General features: G+C 37.9%; 1 protein-coding gene and 1 pseudogene across 3 annotated transcripts; one reads left to right on the plus strand and one right to left on the minus strand.

Annotated features, from left to right (window-relative positions):
* Window positions 1–720: 720 nt before the first annotated feature.
* snx16 (sorting nexin 16) lies at window positions 721–10,371 on the minus strand. 3 transcript variants are annotated; one of them, XM_011488758.3, is made up of 9 exons: window positions 10,183–10,371; window positions 8,750–9,221; window positions 8,503–8,589; window positions 6,529–6,677; window positions 6,305–6,374; window positions 4,605–4,741; window positions 4,393–4,515; window positions 3,396–3,427; window positions 721–2,691 (listed from the first exon to the last, which is right to left on the minus strand). In XM_011488758.3, exons 2-9 carry the CDS (start codon window positions 9,128–9,130, stop codon window positions 2,621–2,623), a joined length of 1,050 nt encoding a protein of 349 aa, XP_011487060.1. In that variant the 5' UTR covers window positions 9,131–9,221; window positions 10,183–10,371; the 3' UTR covers window positions 721–2,620. The 3 variants fall into 3 exon arrangements, with proteins under 3 accessions (XP_011487060.1, XP_011487059.1, XP_004080983.1); XM_011488757.3 differs by having other exon boundaries at window positions 3,396–3,430; window positions 10,183–10,370; XM_004080935.4 differs by lacking the exon at window positions 3,396–3,427 and having other exon boundaries at window positions 727–2,691; window positions 10,183–10,368.
* Window positions 10,372–12,626: 2,255 nt separating this feature from the next.
* LOC101169985 lies at window positions 12,627–16,118 on the plus strand (annotated as a pseudogene).
* Window positions 16,119–16,989: the final 871 nt, after the last annotated feature.

Raw genomic sequence — 16,989 nt, forward strand, 5'->3', positions numbered from 1 at the left:
TTTAAGAGATTACAAATTTAAAAACTTTTTTTTTAAATTGACCAATTAAAAACTCAAATAATCCTCATCATTGACAATCATGTTTTATTGATTAAATATGTCATGTGTGTTTACAGTTTGTATGTATAAACACAAATGTCTATTAATGATTATTCAATTATGTTATTATTTCTAATCCATTTATACATTAATATCTTAAATACATTTAAAATATAGGAATTTCTCTTTTATGAACCTTTGCTTTTATTGCTGAAATTGCTTGAAACAATGGATAAGAAATCTCTGTAAAATTAAGTTGATTTATAAAACACAAATTAAAAAGCAAAATGAAATGAATTTGTTGAAAAAATGTTTTTGTTGTTGAGATATTTTAATTTTTAAATTGTCATTAAGGTCAACTATTTTATATTTATCTAGGGAAAACTAAATGTGATCAAGTGCTTTGATCAACAGATGTTTTTATGCCATTTTCTCTCTTCTTTCAAAATACAATGAATAAAATGAGTAAAAAAAAATATTTTAAAAAAATATCAAACCAACTTCCTAGTTTTCGTCACAAACACAACCATTTCTATAATTATGACAAACATTATTAACAGTTTTGTCACATTGGTGACCTTTCTCCAGATTGTTACATCATTTGTGGACAGATAAAGCTGAAAAAACGAATTAATCAAAATTTTCTGCATTTTTTTACACTAAATAAAAAAACAGACAATATTTTTAATATGTCAAAGTGTTTTTTATTGTGTCAACCTTTTTATATAACAAACATCTTTGCCCTATATTGTTCAACAGTGTTTTAAAATTATTATTATTATTCCACAAGTTATCCCTTTAAATCTGAAGCCTTATAACACTACTATTCATAAATATTGTATAGTGCAACTACAGGTGCATATCTGAATCTAAGAGTCCATTAAGGTAATATTACAAAAACATCTCATCTTGAAACTAAACCAAGAAGGAAAACACATGAATGTCTTTAAAAGATTATCTTCATCAGGGTGAAAAGGATGACATGTTTCCTGTCGTCTATAAAGCTATTCCAACACGTCCAAAGAAAAGCCAAGAGGAGAACATCTTCAAGGCACTTTGCTTTGCAAGTAGATCATCTGACGTAAAGTACAGGACACCAAAAAGAGAAAAATCAAATATATATATACACATATATTTAAACGTATCTGATCCAGTTGGAGGTCGAAACACATTTGATGATCAAAACATGTTTTATGTTTCAAGGTAGTAAAAAAATAACATCCTAACAATCGCCATTCATCCATAAAGTGCATTATATGACCTGCTGGAGGCCGAGAATGACGCGATGAAACCTTAAATATCTTGTTCCTCATAAACCGGCCCAGGAAAGAGGAAAAACAGCGGTTATAGCATCATTTCTACACAAAAGCATGTCCTTCAAGTATTATTTAGGCAGAAAATATGGCTTAGGTGGGTGATTTCCCAAGAACAGTCTCAGAGCAAACAAGCCAAAGAGCCCGACTGGTGATTTGTTGCCAATGGCAACCAATGTACTCGATCTACTTTTACGCCTCATCTTAACTTTATTTGCCTTGATGTGAACCACAGCCGCCAAAGTGGTGATAGGAAAATGAAATCGTTTGGAAGTGTGGAAGTTGAAGGCTTTTTTTCTGCATGTCCTGATGTTTATGGACATCAAAGGATCTACTCTTTGAGATGCTTGTGTGTTTCACCTGCTGAGATTTGAACAACACGCCTTTAAAGGATGTCCCAGTGTCTTCCTCTGAGGCCCGATCGTTTGTCTGAAGGCAAAATCCACGAGTAGCAGCGTTGGAAAACCATGCTTAAAAAATCTTCTAAAATATCTACAAGCAAAACATGATTTGCCATAAATGCGCGTATTCATATATCAACTGAAGGTTTTCTGTCGGTCATTAGAACTATTGAAATCGAGACAGTGAAATAAATAACTGGTGTATAAATTGGTGATTTTTTTTAAACCACAGTTCACATCTGGCACTGACAACACACACAAAATTAAACGTAAACTTAGTGACAGACAGTTTTTCGAGAAGAGCTTTGTCTAAAGTTAAACCCTTAATTGCTGATGGCAGTCCAGAAAGAAGACATGACGTCAGCCTGCTGCAGTCCTCAGTCCTTTAACAGCTGCAGCTCTCACAGGTTTTTCAAGATAAAGGGCCAATTCATAGGAAAGAAGAGAAATCGGTCAACACTAACGACATGAGGGGTTTTTGTGTAGATAATCTTAGTTTTGAAAGGTTTTTCGACCATTTTTCAGAAGTTTTTTTCAGTTTTCTGAAGGTTTTTTTTTAGCCAAAAAGGCCAACATTTTGCTGGATAATCAAGCATATCAATCCAAACTGGAAGCTGTAGATGTTTTTAAAATGAAAGGGACTGAATTTTTAGGGTTTTTCAAGTATTTTTACAAGTTTTTTAAAGTCTTGAATAACAGTTATAGTCATTAAATTAAAAAAAGTGGTTGAAATATGAAATGTTTGAAGAATTTCAGAAACAAAAAGTTGAGAATGGAGTAGCAGCGTTTTGCTTGAGAAGGAACACAAGGAAGGGAATCGGAGGACTTTTTAGTGTTCAGGTTTCTTGTAAAGCTGAGGGACCTGGATCATTGGAGGAGAGACGCTGAGCGCTGGTCCGCACCAACACACGGAGGATCGAACGGTCCGGACCTCACACCTGAAACAAAAGACAGAGACGTCACAACTGTGGACAAGATTTCAGTTTTCTGGAAAACAAAAGCTGACCGAAAGCTGGACAAACCAAGACGAAAGCAAAGGAAGACTACTAGAACGTCTCTTTTTAATTTTGGAAAAACAATGACAGGTTTTCTCGTCGACTACTCTTCATCTGTCACTTCCTGACAGATGTTTTGAACAGGTGCAAAGACAGAAAACCATGAAATCCAAGGAAACTAGCATCGCCCACACTTTTATCAGACATCACCATGTGACAGGACAGAGCTGGCAGCATGTTAGACACAGACGTTCAGCCAAACAAGGTCACAGTACAACACAGACAGCTGGGGTCAAGTCAAATTCAAGCCAATTTAAACCTCAGTGGTTATAGCCCCTGTAATGAATTAGCTTTTACATGTATGTAAACCGTAGAAGTCTCAATATCACAAATAAAATCTGTTCTAAGATGTTTTTTTTCCCTTAAACTAAAGGCTTTGAAAGGGAATTCACCCCATCTGTCATTAAAACCCTGCAAATATTGAGCAGGCAGTGCAGACAGACAGCTCAGATGCAACAATTCACAGCACATTCAGAAAGAGAGAAGGAAGCGAACCCCCTCCTGCAAAAACACCCCCACATCACAACCCAGGCCGGATTTAACAACAGACGGGAATCGTGAGTTTGGCTTCTGAGCCGGAACCTTACATGTTACGGGGTTCGGCAAAAGGAGGGCGGTGCTGCTGTGGAATATGTAGGGGGGGGGGGGGGGGGGGGGGGGGGATAATAAAAAATATGCAGTCAAGTTTAGAAGTCCAACTCCATGATTTTACCTCTAGCTTTATTGTTTAAAAAACAGGATAACTGTTTTCACTTTTATTTTGAAATGTAGTTTTCTATTGATATCCTTGATCTGTTATCAGATTGTTTCCACTGTCCGACCAGTTGTGATGTCTACAAACCAAGATGTTTCATTCATATTTTAATTATTGCTTTTAATTTTGCTTCACTAGGACTTGACACTTTACTAGTTACTGCATTTATTCACATCTTTAGAATAATATAACCCATATTCTGACGTTTAATTTTTTACAAATGCAAAATCCAAAGAACCACTGTGGTCTTACTGCTTTTACTGCTGACTTTTCCACTCGTGTCATCGAAAAATGTAAACCCTTTTTGAAAAAATAAAAAAATAAATAAGCCTTGCTTTAATAAAAACTCTCTCCCTTGTGTAATGTAATTAGTAAACAGAATGAAATCCATTCTAAGTTCCAAAATTCAGTACAAAGTAAACAGTAAGTTCACTACAGTAAGTGGAGTGGACTCTATTTTTTACAAAAACTGAAATAAAATAAAAAAGACTAAATATTTATTTAGTTTTAATTTCTGTTTTTTAATTTACTGTTTTTCTGAAAAGTATTTATTAAATTTAAAGCGAAACTTCTTCGAAAGTCTTGTCAAAACTTTAAAACAAATAAAACAAAGAAATGGTTATTTAACAAGCTTTTTTTGGAGTTTGCTCTTTTAAATATGTGTATATAATTTAAATAGGCTTAGCCATGTGTAATATATTAGTACATAGAATCGAGGCTTTTTAAAATACAGGATACAATTGGTAAAGAAGCTTAAAAATATTGAGTTAATTAAATCATCTGATAGTTTTTTTCCTCCTCATCCTCCCCGTCTCCAGACGGTCATTTACCCGTGTTCATCAGGGACGTCCTGATCGGCCTCCACAGCAGACGACTGCACGTCCACCTCGGCGCTGCTCTCGCTGCCCCGTGCCGACAGCCCGCAGGGGGACTCCGGGCTCACTCTCTCACCACTGCGGGACGAGCACGTCCATCAGTCCACCAGGAACGGACTCGATAAAACACAAAGCCTGAATGTGCGTCCAACCCGCCTTCCACTTACTTGATGTGCTTCTCCAGCAGCAGGATGAGCTGCTCCCTGTCCTCCAGCCTCCTCCTCAGCGCGCTGATCTCCTTCTGTTTCTCCAGCAGCTCCTTCTGAAGACGATAATTGCTTTCCTCAAGAGTCTCGCAGAACGCCTGAAAGGAAATAATTAAAAAAATGTCATCCTTTTTTGATTTTGCATCAGTGAAGAAAACCAATAAAAATAGAGAATCTGCCAACTAACAGCAAATTACCCCAAAGTCGTCCAACACTGAGAATTTTCTCTTAATGCAAAAACGTTTAATGTTTCTCATTTAACTCATATTTAGATGTAGTAAAGTTAAAAAACAACCTTCTGACCTCTCTGTGGAGAAGCATTTTAAATAAATATCCTCTGAACAACAGACAATCACTACGTCTGACTTCCCTCACGACTCTATAATGCCTAAAAAACTATATATGTTCAGTACTTGTTTTCTTTTTAAACACCAAATATATCGTCACCTATTTGCTGACGTTAAAAGCTCGTAAATATGAAAATTTTTAAACAACTATTTATGCATCCACTGTGTTCTGATGAGAAAACATGGATGGTTTATAAAAAAAACTAATGTAAAGTTTTTTTTTTTATGATAACTTTTTCAAACTGTAGTCTATATCCTCCGATCTAGTGAGCATCCGTGCACACTAGTTTTTCACGGAGACTTCTGGGCAGTTTCCTGGATTTTGGAATAGTAGATTCGAGCACCATGACAAAATGGCAAATGCCTTATAGGGTTCGCTAAGTAGGAAGTAGTGAGTAAACTCAGACATAAATGACAAGAGGAAAACCTAAAAGCCATTTATGGAAGTGAACATTTTTCAAACCTGTATTTACTCATTATTTCCCATCAGGCACCACTTTCATTTTGAAATCTCTTTAAAAAGTGCTTGACTTGCAATCCTTGAACTGCACATGACCTTCAGCTGATATGCTGATGGAGGTCTGTGAAGCATCATTACTGTCAGTGAGATTCATCAAAATAAGACTTACTCAGGAACATCTGACCAACAGGAACTAACGGGGTGTCTCATAAAAGATAATGTGACAGTAAACCGGGAAAAACTGCCAGAGTTTCCTCTAAAACTCATGTCGCTGGCTTGGTTTATGTCTCTCTCTCACACACACACACACACACACACACACACACCCACACACACACACACACACCCACACACACACACACACACACACAAAAAAACACAAAGTCTTAGTTAGACCCTTCTAAAATATACATTAATGATTCTGCCCACTGCAGGACCTGTAATGGCAAAGATGCATTGTGGGTAGTGATGTTTTGTTCTGTTTAGGGTGTTTTTCTTTGTTCTGGTTGTCGAGGCTTGTGATTTTTGGTTGTTTTGGTTGTGTTGTTGTAATTTGCACCATAAATACTTTGTAACTCTACTACCACAGAAACTGCTAAAATACTTTTACAAAATCTAGAGGATTTTAATGATCTTTAGTTTTTTTTTTTTTTTTTGCAGTTGCTGGGAATTTAGAGATAAATAAACACACGTGACATGTTGTCATCAGAAGTGTAAATATATTTAATAAATAGAAAAACTCTCAAGCTCTAAATCTTAAAAGAGTGAATTTCCCATCTCAAGCTCTCAGTGAGTTCAAAAGTATTTGTGTTTTCTGCATCTTTGCCGGTGTTTTAGTAAATGCGCAGACTTACCCTGCTTTCCTCGAGACTATCAAAAGGTCCCGGAGGATCATCCAGACAAAGAAACTCCCTCACCGGCACACTGGCAAGGAGAAGCAAACACTGAAAAATCCCGTTCTCCACACCCTCAAAGCTACTTCTACTAACAGGAACGTGTTGTTTATTCATCAACCATATTTAAAACCAAAGTTCTCTTAAAAGAACAGCAACAATTCAGTAGTGGAAGGTCTCCATACCAGCTAGAAATGTCTTTGTGTGCAACCAGGTTTTGTAAAAAAGCTTGCAGGCCCAACTGTCTGTCTTCCAGGAAGTCACTGTTGTAGTTGTCCTTGAACCATCGCTTAGGAGGCAGCGAGAGGCGGAACCCAGGAAACATCTCCTTCAGCTGAAATAAAGACGCAAAACATGAGAACTGTGTGTGCGCAATTCAAGGGCCGGACTAGGACAACAAATACAGACAATGTCACGAAGGGTGAAATAAAGGCCTAGTCTGGGTATGTGTGGGGGAGAAAATGGTTAGTAGATGCTTTGATAATGTACCATAAACATTTCTGAAATGCTTTGGGAATTTTTGAATAATCAAGATTCAAAACATTCATGTGATTTAAAGTAAAAGTATTTGTTGGAACGTAAACACGGCGCAGTTTCCGTTGGACAGTTTTGAAGAGCACACAAACGTGGCCGACCTTACAGCCCGCGTGATCCGACCCCCCCACCTTCGCTTAAAGCCAATGTTTGAAAGGATTTTGGCTTTTTTAGCGTTGACGGCCAAAAGCTTTTGGACTAAAGTCATGAGGTGTGTAAGTTGCATCCTACCAAAATGATCATGTTGCAAACTTCTACGCTGTATTTACATATTATTCAGTAACTCGCTGGGCACTATTTATTTTATTTAAAACCAGGAACCTTCTCTCCTGCTAGCTTACAAGCCCTCCCACGCCCAAACGTTAGCGGTGCAACAAAAACGATGAGCAATACTGGAGTTTTCCAGCCGGACAGTTGTGAGCCGGACACCGGCTCAGACGAGGAAAACAAAGGCGTTCATGGATCTAGTCGTGGATGCATCGGAATGGAGCGGAGCAGGGAGCTGCTTTCAGGACACCAAGTTTGTGAGGAAGCTCGCCGACTGTAGTTTCAATATCACAACTATTCCATAAAAATTCAATTTTATTTGTATGCCCCAAAATCCCAACAACAGTCGTCTCAATGGGCTTCGTACCAGTAATTGTAAAGTAAAACATAAATCAAGAGGATCCTGAATACAAAGAATTCAATAGAAAAAAAAACCTGAACTGAACTGGGCATCCCTGCCCTTAAACCCTCCTTTGTGGTAAGGAAAAACTCCTAAAAAAAGAAACGCATTCCAGGAAAAACAAAGAAACTTAGGGGTGCCCACATGAAGGACAAGCTTTTTGAAACTGTTTTTGTTCTGCTTCTGATGTGATTTGGATAAAGAATTACTCAGAAATAAAATTTAGAGCTCAATTTTTACAAATGGTGGGGGGAGGAAAGTAGGTAGAGAAAAGAGAAAACATTTTTTAAAAATGCGTATATTCAGAATGCATTTTTTATCTTTTCATTTTATAATTGAATCGGCTCTTGAGTCGTAATCAGGTCGAATCATGAAGTACCTAAAGATCCCCACTTGTAGGTTTGAGGTACTTTTCAAGAAAAGACCTTGGAAATGCTTTTATTGAAGGAGCAGGATGGCCGCATGAATAGAAAAGCATGACTGAGCAGTTTCAAAATAAAAGTGCGTTGGAACTGAGACAATCATTTCCCAGTTTAGGTTCTGTTCTCTCTCCTTTGCCTTCAAGTCAGTTATTTTATCTCTATTTATATCCTCTTGTCTACAGCAACAACCTCCAATAAAATGCCTCCTTTGTTTTGACGAAATGGTCATTTTATCTTTTATTGATAAATAACAAAATTGTTTCTTCATTCTGATACAGTCAAAGGCCCCACAATGTTCCTTCTTTCTTTGTTTTTCAAATCCGAAAGAGCCGATCACCTGCTTGGCTCAGGCTGTTTATGAACAGCCAGCTTCTTTGTGCGGCTCTAATCTGCCACGTTCCCTTCAAGAACGACGGCAAACACGCTGAAAGCAAGCGGCAGATAAAGAGTCTGAAAACAGGGGGAGGAGGGGAAAACTTCAGGTGACCTTGAAGTGCTCGTGCAGCGGCGTCCACACGTGGCCCATCGCAACTGACCTTGTCGTTGAGTCTTGAGAAGTCTGCATATCTTCGAAAGATGACCCAACTCTGGTCGGGATTCTTCCTGACTAGGATCTTGTAGACCTGGAGGACACAAACATGCAGCTTTGAAGTTGTATGAAATAAAAATGTATGAGTTTACAAAGAAAATACTAAGAAATCCTGTCTTTTTTTTCTGGGGTGAGTAAACTGTACGACTATCAGTAACCATGGTGACAAAATGATCAGTTTTCCAGCTTGGTACCGTGAACTTGGCCCTCTCCTCCATGACCTCGTAGCCCAGCACCGTGGGGGTGATTGGCCTCTCCTCTGCTTCTTGGCTGCCTGCAGAACCGCACGCAGAATGAGGGCAGTTTGAGAACTCCACGCACGGCTCCAGGGGTCCGTTCATCCGGGCCCGTGTCACCGGGCTCTGCACCGGTGGTGGCGGGGTGCCGTCCGTGCAACTGGACTGAAACCGGGAATCCTGCTCCTTTATTGTCGTCCGGGCAACCGGGGATGAAGACTCCGAGCTGCTGGAGACGCTTCCAAGAGACGCCGCTCGCTGTGGCCGCCTGGGTTTGCTTCTACCACCTGACAGGGTTCTGTCCATGGGAACCGGGACAGGCACAAAAGGTGACGCCATCTTCCTGAGTTGTTTGCACCCGTCTTGCCAGTAAGGCTTTGGAGATAGGATCTAGGAACGACCTGTGGCACTTACATTGATTTAGAAGACCCTAAAGAAAAAGAACCAAACATTAAACTTTATAAATCTCTCATCTTCAACATATATCAGTGAATTTAGGTAATTTTGGTAAGCAAAGGTTTAGATATTGACAGCTGTAAGCCCTCTGCCATTCAGTTAAATGATCTAAGTGTAAAAATTGTAAATGAACTCTGTTAAAGGTTGAATTTCTCTTGTAAGAAAATACAACATTTTCAAGAGTTTTCTTAGAATAAAAGGTGAAAAGCTTTAAGATTAATTTAAGTAATCTGACATTTAAATAAATCTGTAATTTACAACTGAGGATTTGTGGGCAACCTGTCCAAGAGTTCAGAGAGGAGGTCAGGGAAACTAATCTATACAAAAATAGGGGGAAATCCTTATAAAAACTTAAAAAATAAATTTAAAAAGTTAATAAAGTCGCATTAGAAATTTGTTTGTGTTGTGAATGTGTTGTGAAAGAGTAAATAAAAAAATAAATAATGAAATATTATATTAATATTTCTATTCTTAAACATTAAAAAAATATCAACACCAAAACAGGAAGGAAAATAACGTGGTATATAAACCATCCTAAACCAACACAATAAACTCCAGATAAATGATAGTTTTCCTTTCTGTGAATAAAAAACATTTAGCATTTTTATTTTTCTAACATTAATGTAACAAAAAGCAACAACAACCATCAATAACGTTAACCCTGACTCTCGAACAATTTAATTTAAATAAAAGCAGCTTTAAAAATGAATTACGACCGATAAAAAAAGGCACTTTAAAAAAAAAAGCCCCTACATTTTTTTGTTTTTATTGGTCTGGAACATTTTTTTAACTAATAATAACGTAGATAAGACAAAAACGACCTGTGTTTAACAGGTTTGGGTGAAATCCACTGTCTGTGTGATCATGGTGGTCAGGTTAGCTAACAGGCTAAAGACAGGAAAGATACCGCCGAATAAAATGAGCGTTTATCTCACCGTTATATTCAGAGTGGCCTCCCCTTTCAAAACGATTTTTTTTCCATAAAAATAATCAAGCCTGCAAGGCGGATTGTCCTTTTGCTGCTGATCTGCTGCATTCCTCTGTTGACCACTTTCTGTTAGCTTGTTTGAAGTCAAGCTTAGCTGCCATTGTAACCACAAGAGGGCGCTGTTTCGTCGTTCTTAAAAAATAAAGTCAAGAAAGAAGTAAAAGTCAGAGGTGTAAATACAAATTGTAATTTTATTTAAAAATGAAAATTAAAAAGCTTTTTTAAAAGTAGGGTTTTGTACTTCTTAACGCAAAAATGACCTTCAGTGTTAGTATAAATTGTTTTTTTTAGTTGGGACTGTAAATCTAGGTGTGTCACCTGGAATCATTGAAATGAAACCCCACAGGCAGCGCCAAAACAAAACCGCCTAACTGTCAAGATCAAGTGACACGAACAGGCGTGCCTGATGTGAAAAACAGGACTTGAGCTACTTTTACATGACACCTTCATATTACTGTGGATTTCAATTAGATTTCAAGTGTCTTTCTCTTCCAGATTTATTTGGTTCACTTATTTTTTAATTAGGCAGCATGGTTTTGTTATAAACAGACATATTTGTACAAAAAAAATCCCCAAATTATTAAATAAAACATTGAAGTTTGTAGAACTAAGGAGTCACGTGGCATTTTCAATGTGTTTAAAGCATATAGAAGACAAGAAAAACTGAGATGTTTGTTAAAATTCATTATAACTGAAGGGACCATTTGTTTGCTTCTTATACTAAAACATTTAATTTTGTAAATGTCCTTGTTTTATTTTAATTATTCCAAATATTTGCATTGGTGTTTGTGTGTATTCTGTCATGTCTCCTGAGAGATCTATTTATTTGCACATGTTGGCAAATGTTTAGTACAAAAAGTTTCCATACACACATTTGTCCCACCAGAGGATTAGACATACCTAAACTTAGATTTATTGTGTAGGACTATTGGTAGATTTAATTATCCCCCAGTAAGATGAGACACTGTGGCAGGCAAATGAATGGTGACATCTGAAGAGTTTTCAAGTGGGTGCCCTCCGTCTTCAGTGTCTTGCTGTCCAAGACAAATCCAGGGGGTTCAGCGGTAAATCCCAGCGTCCCAGGTTCACCCGATCAGCCATCAAACATTTGGAGGTCCAGGTCAGGTCCTTCATCTTGATCCACAGAGCCATTGATTCCCCTTCTCAGCTACTGGAGAGGTCTGTAACTGTCTGCCTTTGAGCCTTCCCTCGCACTCGCATCTCCCTAAGTAGCCTAAGCATCTTGTGTCTCACACTGCCATCTAGTGGATTATAACAAAAGTGCTTTGACTGATCAATCAATCAATCAATCAATTTATTATTTGTATAGCACTTATACAAGCAGAGGCAACCAAAGTGCTTAACATAAAATCAAATAAAATCAGAAACAATATGATAAAATAAAGAAACAATAAAAGCAAAAAACAACAAAATAATAAAATTAACAAACTGACCCACTAAATCTGCTCACTGGAGTTAAAAGCCTAACTAAAAAGACAAGTTATAAAAGTGACTTAAAATCACTGACGGTTCTGGCAGACCTCACAAAGAAGGGGAGAACTTTCCAGAGTTTAGGAGCTGCTGTCTCTCCGAGTCACAAGCCAAGTCCAGGGAACCATGACAGCATTTGATATTCAGATCTTATGACTCGACGTGGACGATACACATGTAACAACTCAGAGAGATACAGAGGTGCCAGACCATTCAAACATTTAAAATCCAAAAGTACAATCTTATATCTTATCTTGTAGTTTTTTTAAATTTGTAACTGTTTATGTTGTATCTGTCTTCTTCTATCTCCTGTCTTCTTCATTCGAGTCTGAAATAAAGTGAATTATTGTATTATTATTAAAAATGATCCTAAAAGACATCCATGTTCTCTCTTTACATTTTAACTGACTTAACTCAATAACACTATGACAATAACCATTTGTTATGTATTATTTCTGTTACATTACTAATGATCATGTTTACAATTTTATGTGTTTAAAATTTCTTTACTTTTTGGTCTAAAAATCAAAACATTTTGTTCAGATCAGTTCAGATGATCCAGATAACTCTACGTTCTTTGGCAACATCGGTGCAGCTGAAACTTCAAAACGAAGCGTTGTTCGATTTCAATAAAGGTTTAGTGAAAAAAATTAGTGTGGCGTCAATTCAGGGAATTTTGTAAAAGGGATACAACAATGAGTCATAAGTTTGGAATGATAACATTGGTTACTACGGCTGATGTCCTATTTGATTCCCTAATGTTGCGTTTTGTACTTTAATACTATGTTCAATAAAGCTGTGGGTGTGTGTGTGTGTGTGGGGGGGGGGGGTGACAACGAGTTATATGAATAACTCATTGGCCTATGTCCAATTAACTCCATGTTTTTGTCATTTTTGCTCTTCAATACTTTTGAGTGACGATTCTGAGTTAGTCTGTGTAGGTCATAGACATATACATAGTTTGGCAACATCAGTGCGGCTAAAACAGAAGAAAAAAAGCGGTGTTCGATTTAAATAAAGGTTTAGTTGGAAAAAAATAAGCTTGACGTCACTTCAGGGAACTTAAAGGAGATTGCGGATGGGATGGCAGGGGAGGGGACAGGGGGGTTCTGGAGAACACAACTGCTCGCCCTGGTTTAATTCCTGGACACTGAAGAGCAGACAGTAAGTTTGTTTTTTAAAATGATTTCATGAATACAAACACGCTGTTTATTAAAATAAATAGATTGTTGTTAGATTGTGTTATAAGGGGAATTTCTAGACCAGTATAAAATTAATTATTCTCTTTTTCTCTGTGTCAGGACTCTATTCTTAATTATATGAGATCTATCCATTCTCCAACATGGGACCAACGCATGGATGTGGCCCTTTGATACCGAATGATTTTCCTCCTTTCCCATCATCAGACACTATGGCATCCATCAATCCTCTCTCCAAGGCCAACATCAGCTTCTCTCTGGCTATGCTCAGACAGTTGAGTGAGGACCACAGAACTACAAACATCTTCTTCTCTCCGTTCAGCATCTCTTCAGCTCTGGCTATGGTGATGCTGGGAGCCAGAGGTGACACAGCCACACAGATGGCTGAGGTACAACTCACATACTCTAAGAGTTTCTGATCTTCTGATTGAAACCACACAAACATAACATTTTAAAAGTTCTGTATTGTGTACAGCATCTTTGTAACACATTTACTGTTTACAGTGTTTGAAGACCCAGGACTGTCAGGAGGAAGTCCACTCTCTGTTCCAACAACTACTGGAGGAGCTGAACAAGCCAAGAGCTGGGTTTCTGCTCAGTGTTGCTAACAGGCTGTATGGAGAGCAGTCTTTCCTCTTCCTTCAGGTCAGCATTTCATGAAACACTGACAACATTTTTACTGGACTCTGACTGTCAGTCACTGGAGATCCAGGACACTGCTGACAGTTGATTTATCTCCACACATTGACTTAATCGTTGATGGATGGTTTCATGTGTTTTCAGGAGTTCTTAAAACAAACCAGCAGCTGCTACAAAGCAGAACTGGAGTCTGTGGACTTTAAAAACAAATACGAGGAAGCCAGGATCAAGATCAACAGCTGAGTGGAGAAGCAGACCCAAGGTGGATCTCACTCACGCACCATCAGTGTGTCACATGATCCTGACTGTTCTCTAATAGGGTGAGGAAGTTGTCATTTATTCCAAGTGTCTTCAATGTTCTTACCAGGAAAAATCAAAGATGTCCTCTCTGAAGCGGATTTGAAAGCAGCAACCAACCTGGTTTTGGTCAACGCCATCTACTTCAAAGGAACCTGGAACAGACCTTTCATGAATTCTAAGACACGCGATGCTCGATTTAAACTCACCATGGTAACCCAAGCATGAAAAAAAAAGAGAACGCTATTAGTAAAAAAACGAAGTATGACAACAGACATCTTGTTTTTGCTAGATTCGCTCAAAGTCTGTAAAGATGATGAAGCAGAAAAGTGTCTTCCGTCTTGGTTTTGTCCAAAAAGTCAACTGCCAGGTCATCCAACACTTGAGTAGTCACTTGATTTTTGAAATAACTTTATTTTAACATTAGTGTTAAGTATGATTATTATCATTATATTTTTGTAAACTGTGCTCAAAAATCTCTTCTGGATAGATCCTGGAGATGCCTTACATAGAAAACGAACTGAGCATGCTCATCTTTTTACCCAAACAAGAAGGTCTGAAGAAGGTAGGACACTTTTAAAAAAACATAAAAAAAGATGAAACCTATGCTTTTAACATGTACTGTTTCACCTTTTCAGCTGGAGAGAGTTTTAACCTGTGAGAGATTCATGGAGTGGACTCATCCAGACCAAATGCCTCTGACTTATGTCAAAGTAAAAGTGCCTCGATTCAAGCTGGAGGAGACGTACAACCTGAGCAACGTCCTGACCAGCATGGGCGTGAAAGATGCTTTCAATCAAATGACATGTGACTTCTCTGGTGAGACACATGGAACTCTGCCTGGTTTATAACAAAACATTAACACTGTTTAGAAAAAACTAAAATTTTTACTGTATTCTTCATATTTTTTGATGACGGCATTCCCTTTTTTTTCCAGGCATGTCTGCGACCAAAGATCTGTTTCTGTCTGAGGCGACCCACAAGGCCTTTGTGGAGGTGAACGAGGAGGGAACGGAAGCAGCTGCTGCTACCGCCTCTTTTATGTGCGGGAAATCACTGTGCATGTGTTGCCACCGAGTTCCCACCTTTACTGCAAACCGTCCTTTCCTCTTCTTCTTCCGCCATAACTCCAGCATGACTCTTCTTTTCGCTGGACGCTTCTTCTCTCCCGGGTTACAGCTGTGAGCTTTACAATGTTATGTTACAGCACTAAAGTTTGTTAAAACAGCGCTTTTGCAGCTCCACTAACCAACTAACATTTGCACACTACACACGTGCAGTTTGATTGTGTAGATCTGTTTTTTTTATTATTATTATAAAGGAAAAAATGTAACAATCTTAAAATCACTATAATATTTTTTATTTGATTTTCTACAGATTTCATGGATTACATTTAGTTTAGTAAACTTTGAAGTTTTGATGTGGGGATAACCACAAAGTCCACTGAGAAAGAACAGCTTCACTCTTAAATTGCCATTTTTATAAAGCACTTTCAATAAAATGCAGCAAATCAAAGTGTTGGTCTTAAAATGTAAAACCTAAAATAAAAGACAAAAAGTTAAAACAAAATAAAAATTAGATAAAAAAAATGGTTGAATGGATAGATGGATGGATGGATAATACAAGTTGTTAAAAATGAGCAATAAAGTTGCCTATGTTTGACGTTTTTTTAAATTATTATTTTTATTATTAAATTTCAATTAAACTAAATGTGTGTCACAAAGTCACAAAGTCAAATTAACACACAAATAAACAAACTTAAATACCACGTTTAGATGTGACAAATTAGATTAACGAAAACGAAAATACTGGCTGCATACACCAAGAAGTGTTCAAGGAACCAGTTTTGTTCCTGTTCACCTCTTGGAACTTGGAATTGGAACTAAGACACAAAGGTACCAGATTGTGCCCCCTTGTGGTTGATTAGATATCTGACAAAGAAATACTGAAATATTTTCCTCCTTTCTCATCATCAGACACTATGGCATCCATCAATCCTCTCTCCAAGGCCAACATCAGCTTCTCTCTGGCTATGTTCAGACAGCTGAGTGAGGACCACAGAACTACAAACATCTTCTTCTCTCCGTTCAGCATCTCTTCAGCTCTGGCTATGGTGATGCTGGGAGCCAGAGGTGACACAGCCACTCAGATGGCTGAGGTACAACTCACATATTTTAAGACAGGGGTGTCAAACTCATTTTGGTACGGGGGCCACATTCTGATATCAACTGGGCCGGACCAGTAACATAAAAGCAAAATAACAGCTTTGTTTTTTTTTTTTTTTACTCAGTTGGGAAAAATGCCTCAACCAACATAGTAGCCTAATCACTTGTTACTACACATTCATTAATCAACTAATCACTTGTTACTACACATTCATTAATCAACTAATCACTTGTTACTACACATTAATTCACAGAGGCCAATGGATCTCAAATAAAATTCATTTCACTTCAAAAAAAGTTGGTCTATTCAATTTTAATACAGACTGAATATTTGACATCTGATACTGAAGCAATCCCGATAATAAACTCAAAAGGGGCAACAGAAAAAAACGAAACGCCGTGCCTTAAATGTAAATGTCCAAACCATTAAAAATTAAACTGAATTAGACCTGCTAACATTTGTGAACATAATCATTTAACCTCCCTTTCACTCCTTAAACATCACCTGACCGTCAATATAGGATTCAAACCCTGTACAGAAACACATTTACTGTCATTCAAGTGTGCAAAGCACAGTGAAATGTCCAAGAGTCTTTTCCTGGTTTATGCCTGAATTTTGTGGCAACACCTGCCTACTTCCTGACCTTTGATAGGATGCCATCAGTGACCAGACTGACATCACATGACTAGTTCACTACAACATCGTCTGGCGCAGTGACTAGAGAGATGACTATGTCATCAGCTGTTGTTGTGTCCAGAAACTCAGCTGTGACTGTCTCTCTAACATCTCTAATAAAAATGCACAGCTGTATATATCTGTGTTGTTGGTGTTTTCATAAATAGCGACCCAAAATGCAATAAATGTCTGCATTCCTTCATTTGGCGTCCATGTCTCCTCAGAGATGTTGGATCTGGAATCGTAATTGACAGACTCGTGTTAGCAAAGGTCGACTGGTTTTTGGG

This window comes from Oryzias latipes, chromosome 20 (genome assembly GCF_002234675.1).
Source record: "Oryzias latipes chromosome 20, ASM223467v1".
NCBI classification, from domain to species: domain Eukaryota; kingdom Metazoa; phylum Chordata; class Actinopteri; order Beloniformes; family Adrianichthyidae; genus Oryzias; species Oryzias latipes.

What these genes read in the sequence shown, in the direction of transcription:
- snx16 (XM_004080935.4), bottom strand. Translation starts at nt 9,130, where the DNA reads ATGGCGTCACCTTTTGTGCCTGTCCCGGTTCCCATGGACAGAACCCTG. An exon ending in ATAGTCTCGAGGAAAGCAGG is followed by an intron (nt 4,742 to 6,304) that starts GTAAGTCTGCGC and finishes ATTTCCTTTCAG; the next exon opens with GCGTTCTGCGAGACTCTTGA. An exon ending in GACGTCCCTGATGAACACGG is followed by an intron (nt 2,692 to 4,392) that starts GTAAATGACCGT and finishes CTTTTGTTTCAG; the next exon opens with GTGTGAGGTCCGGACCGTTC.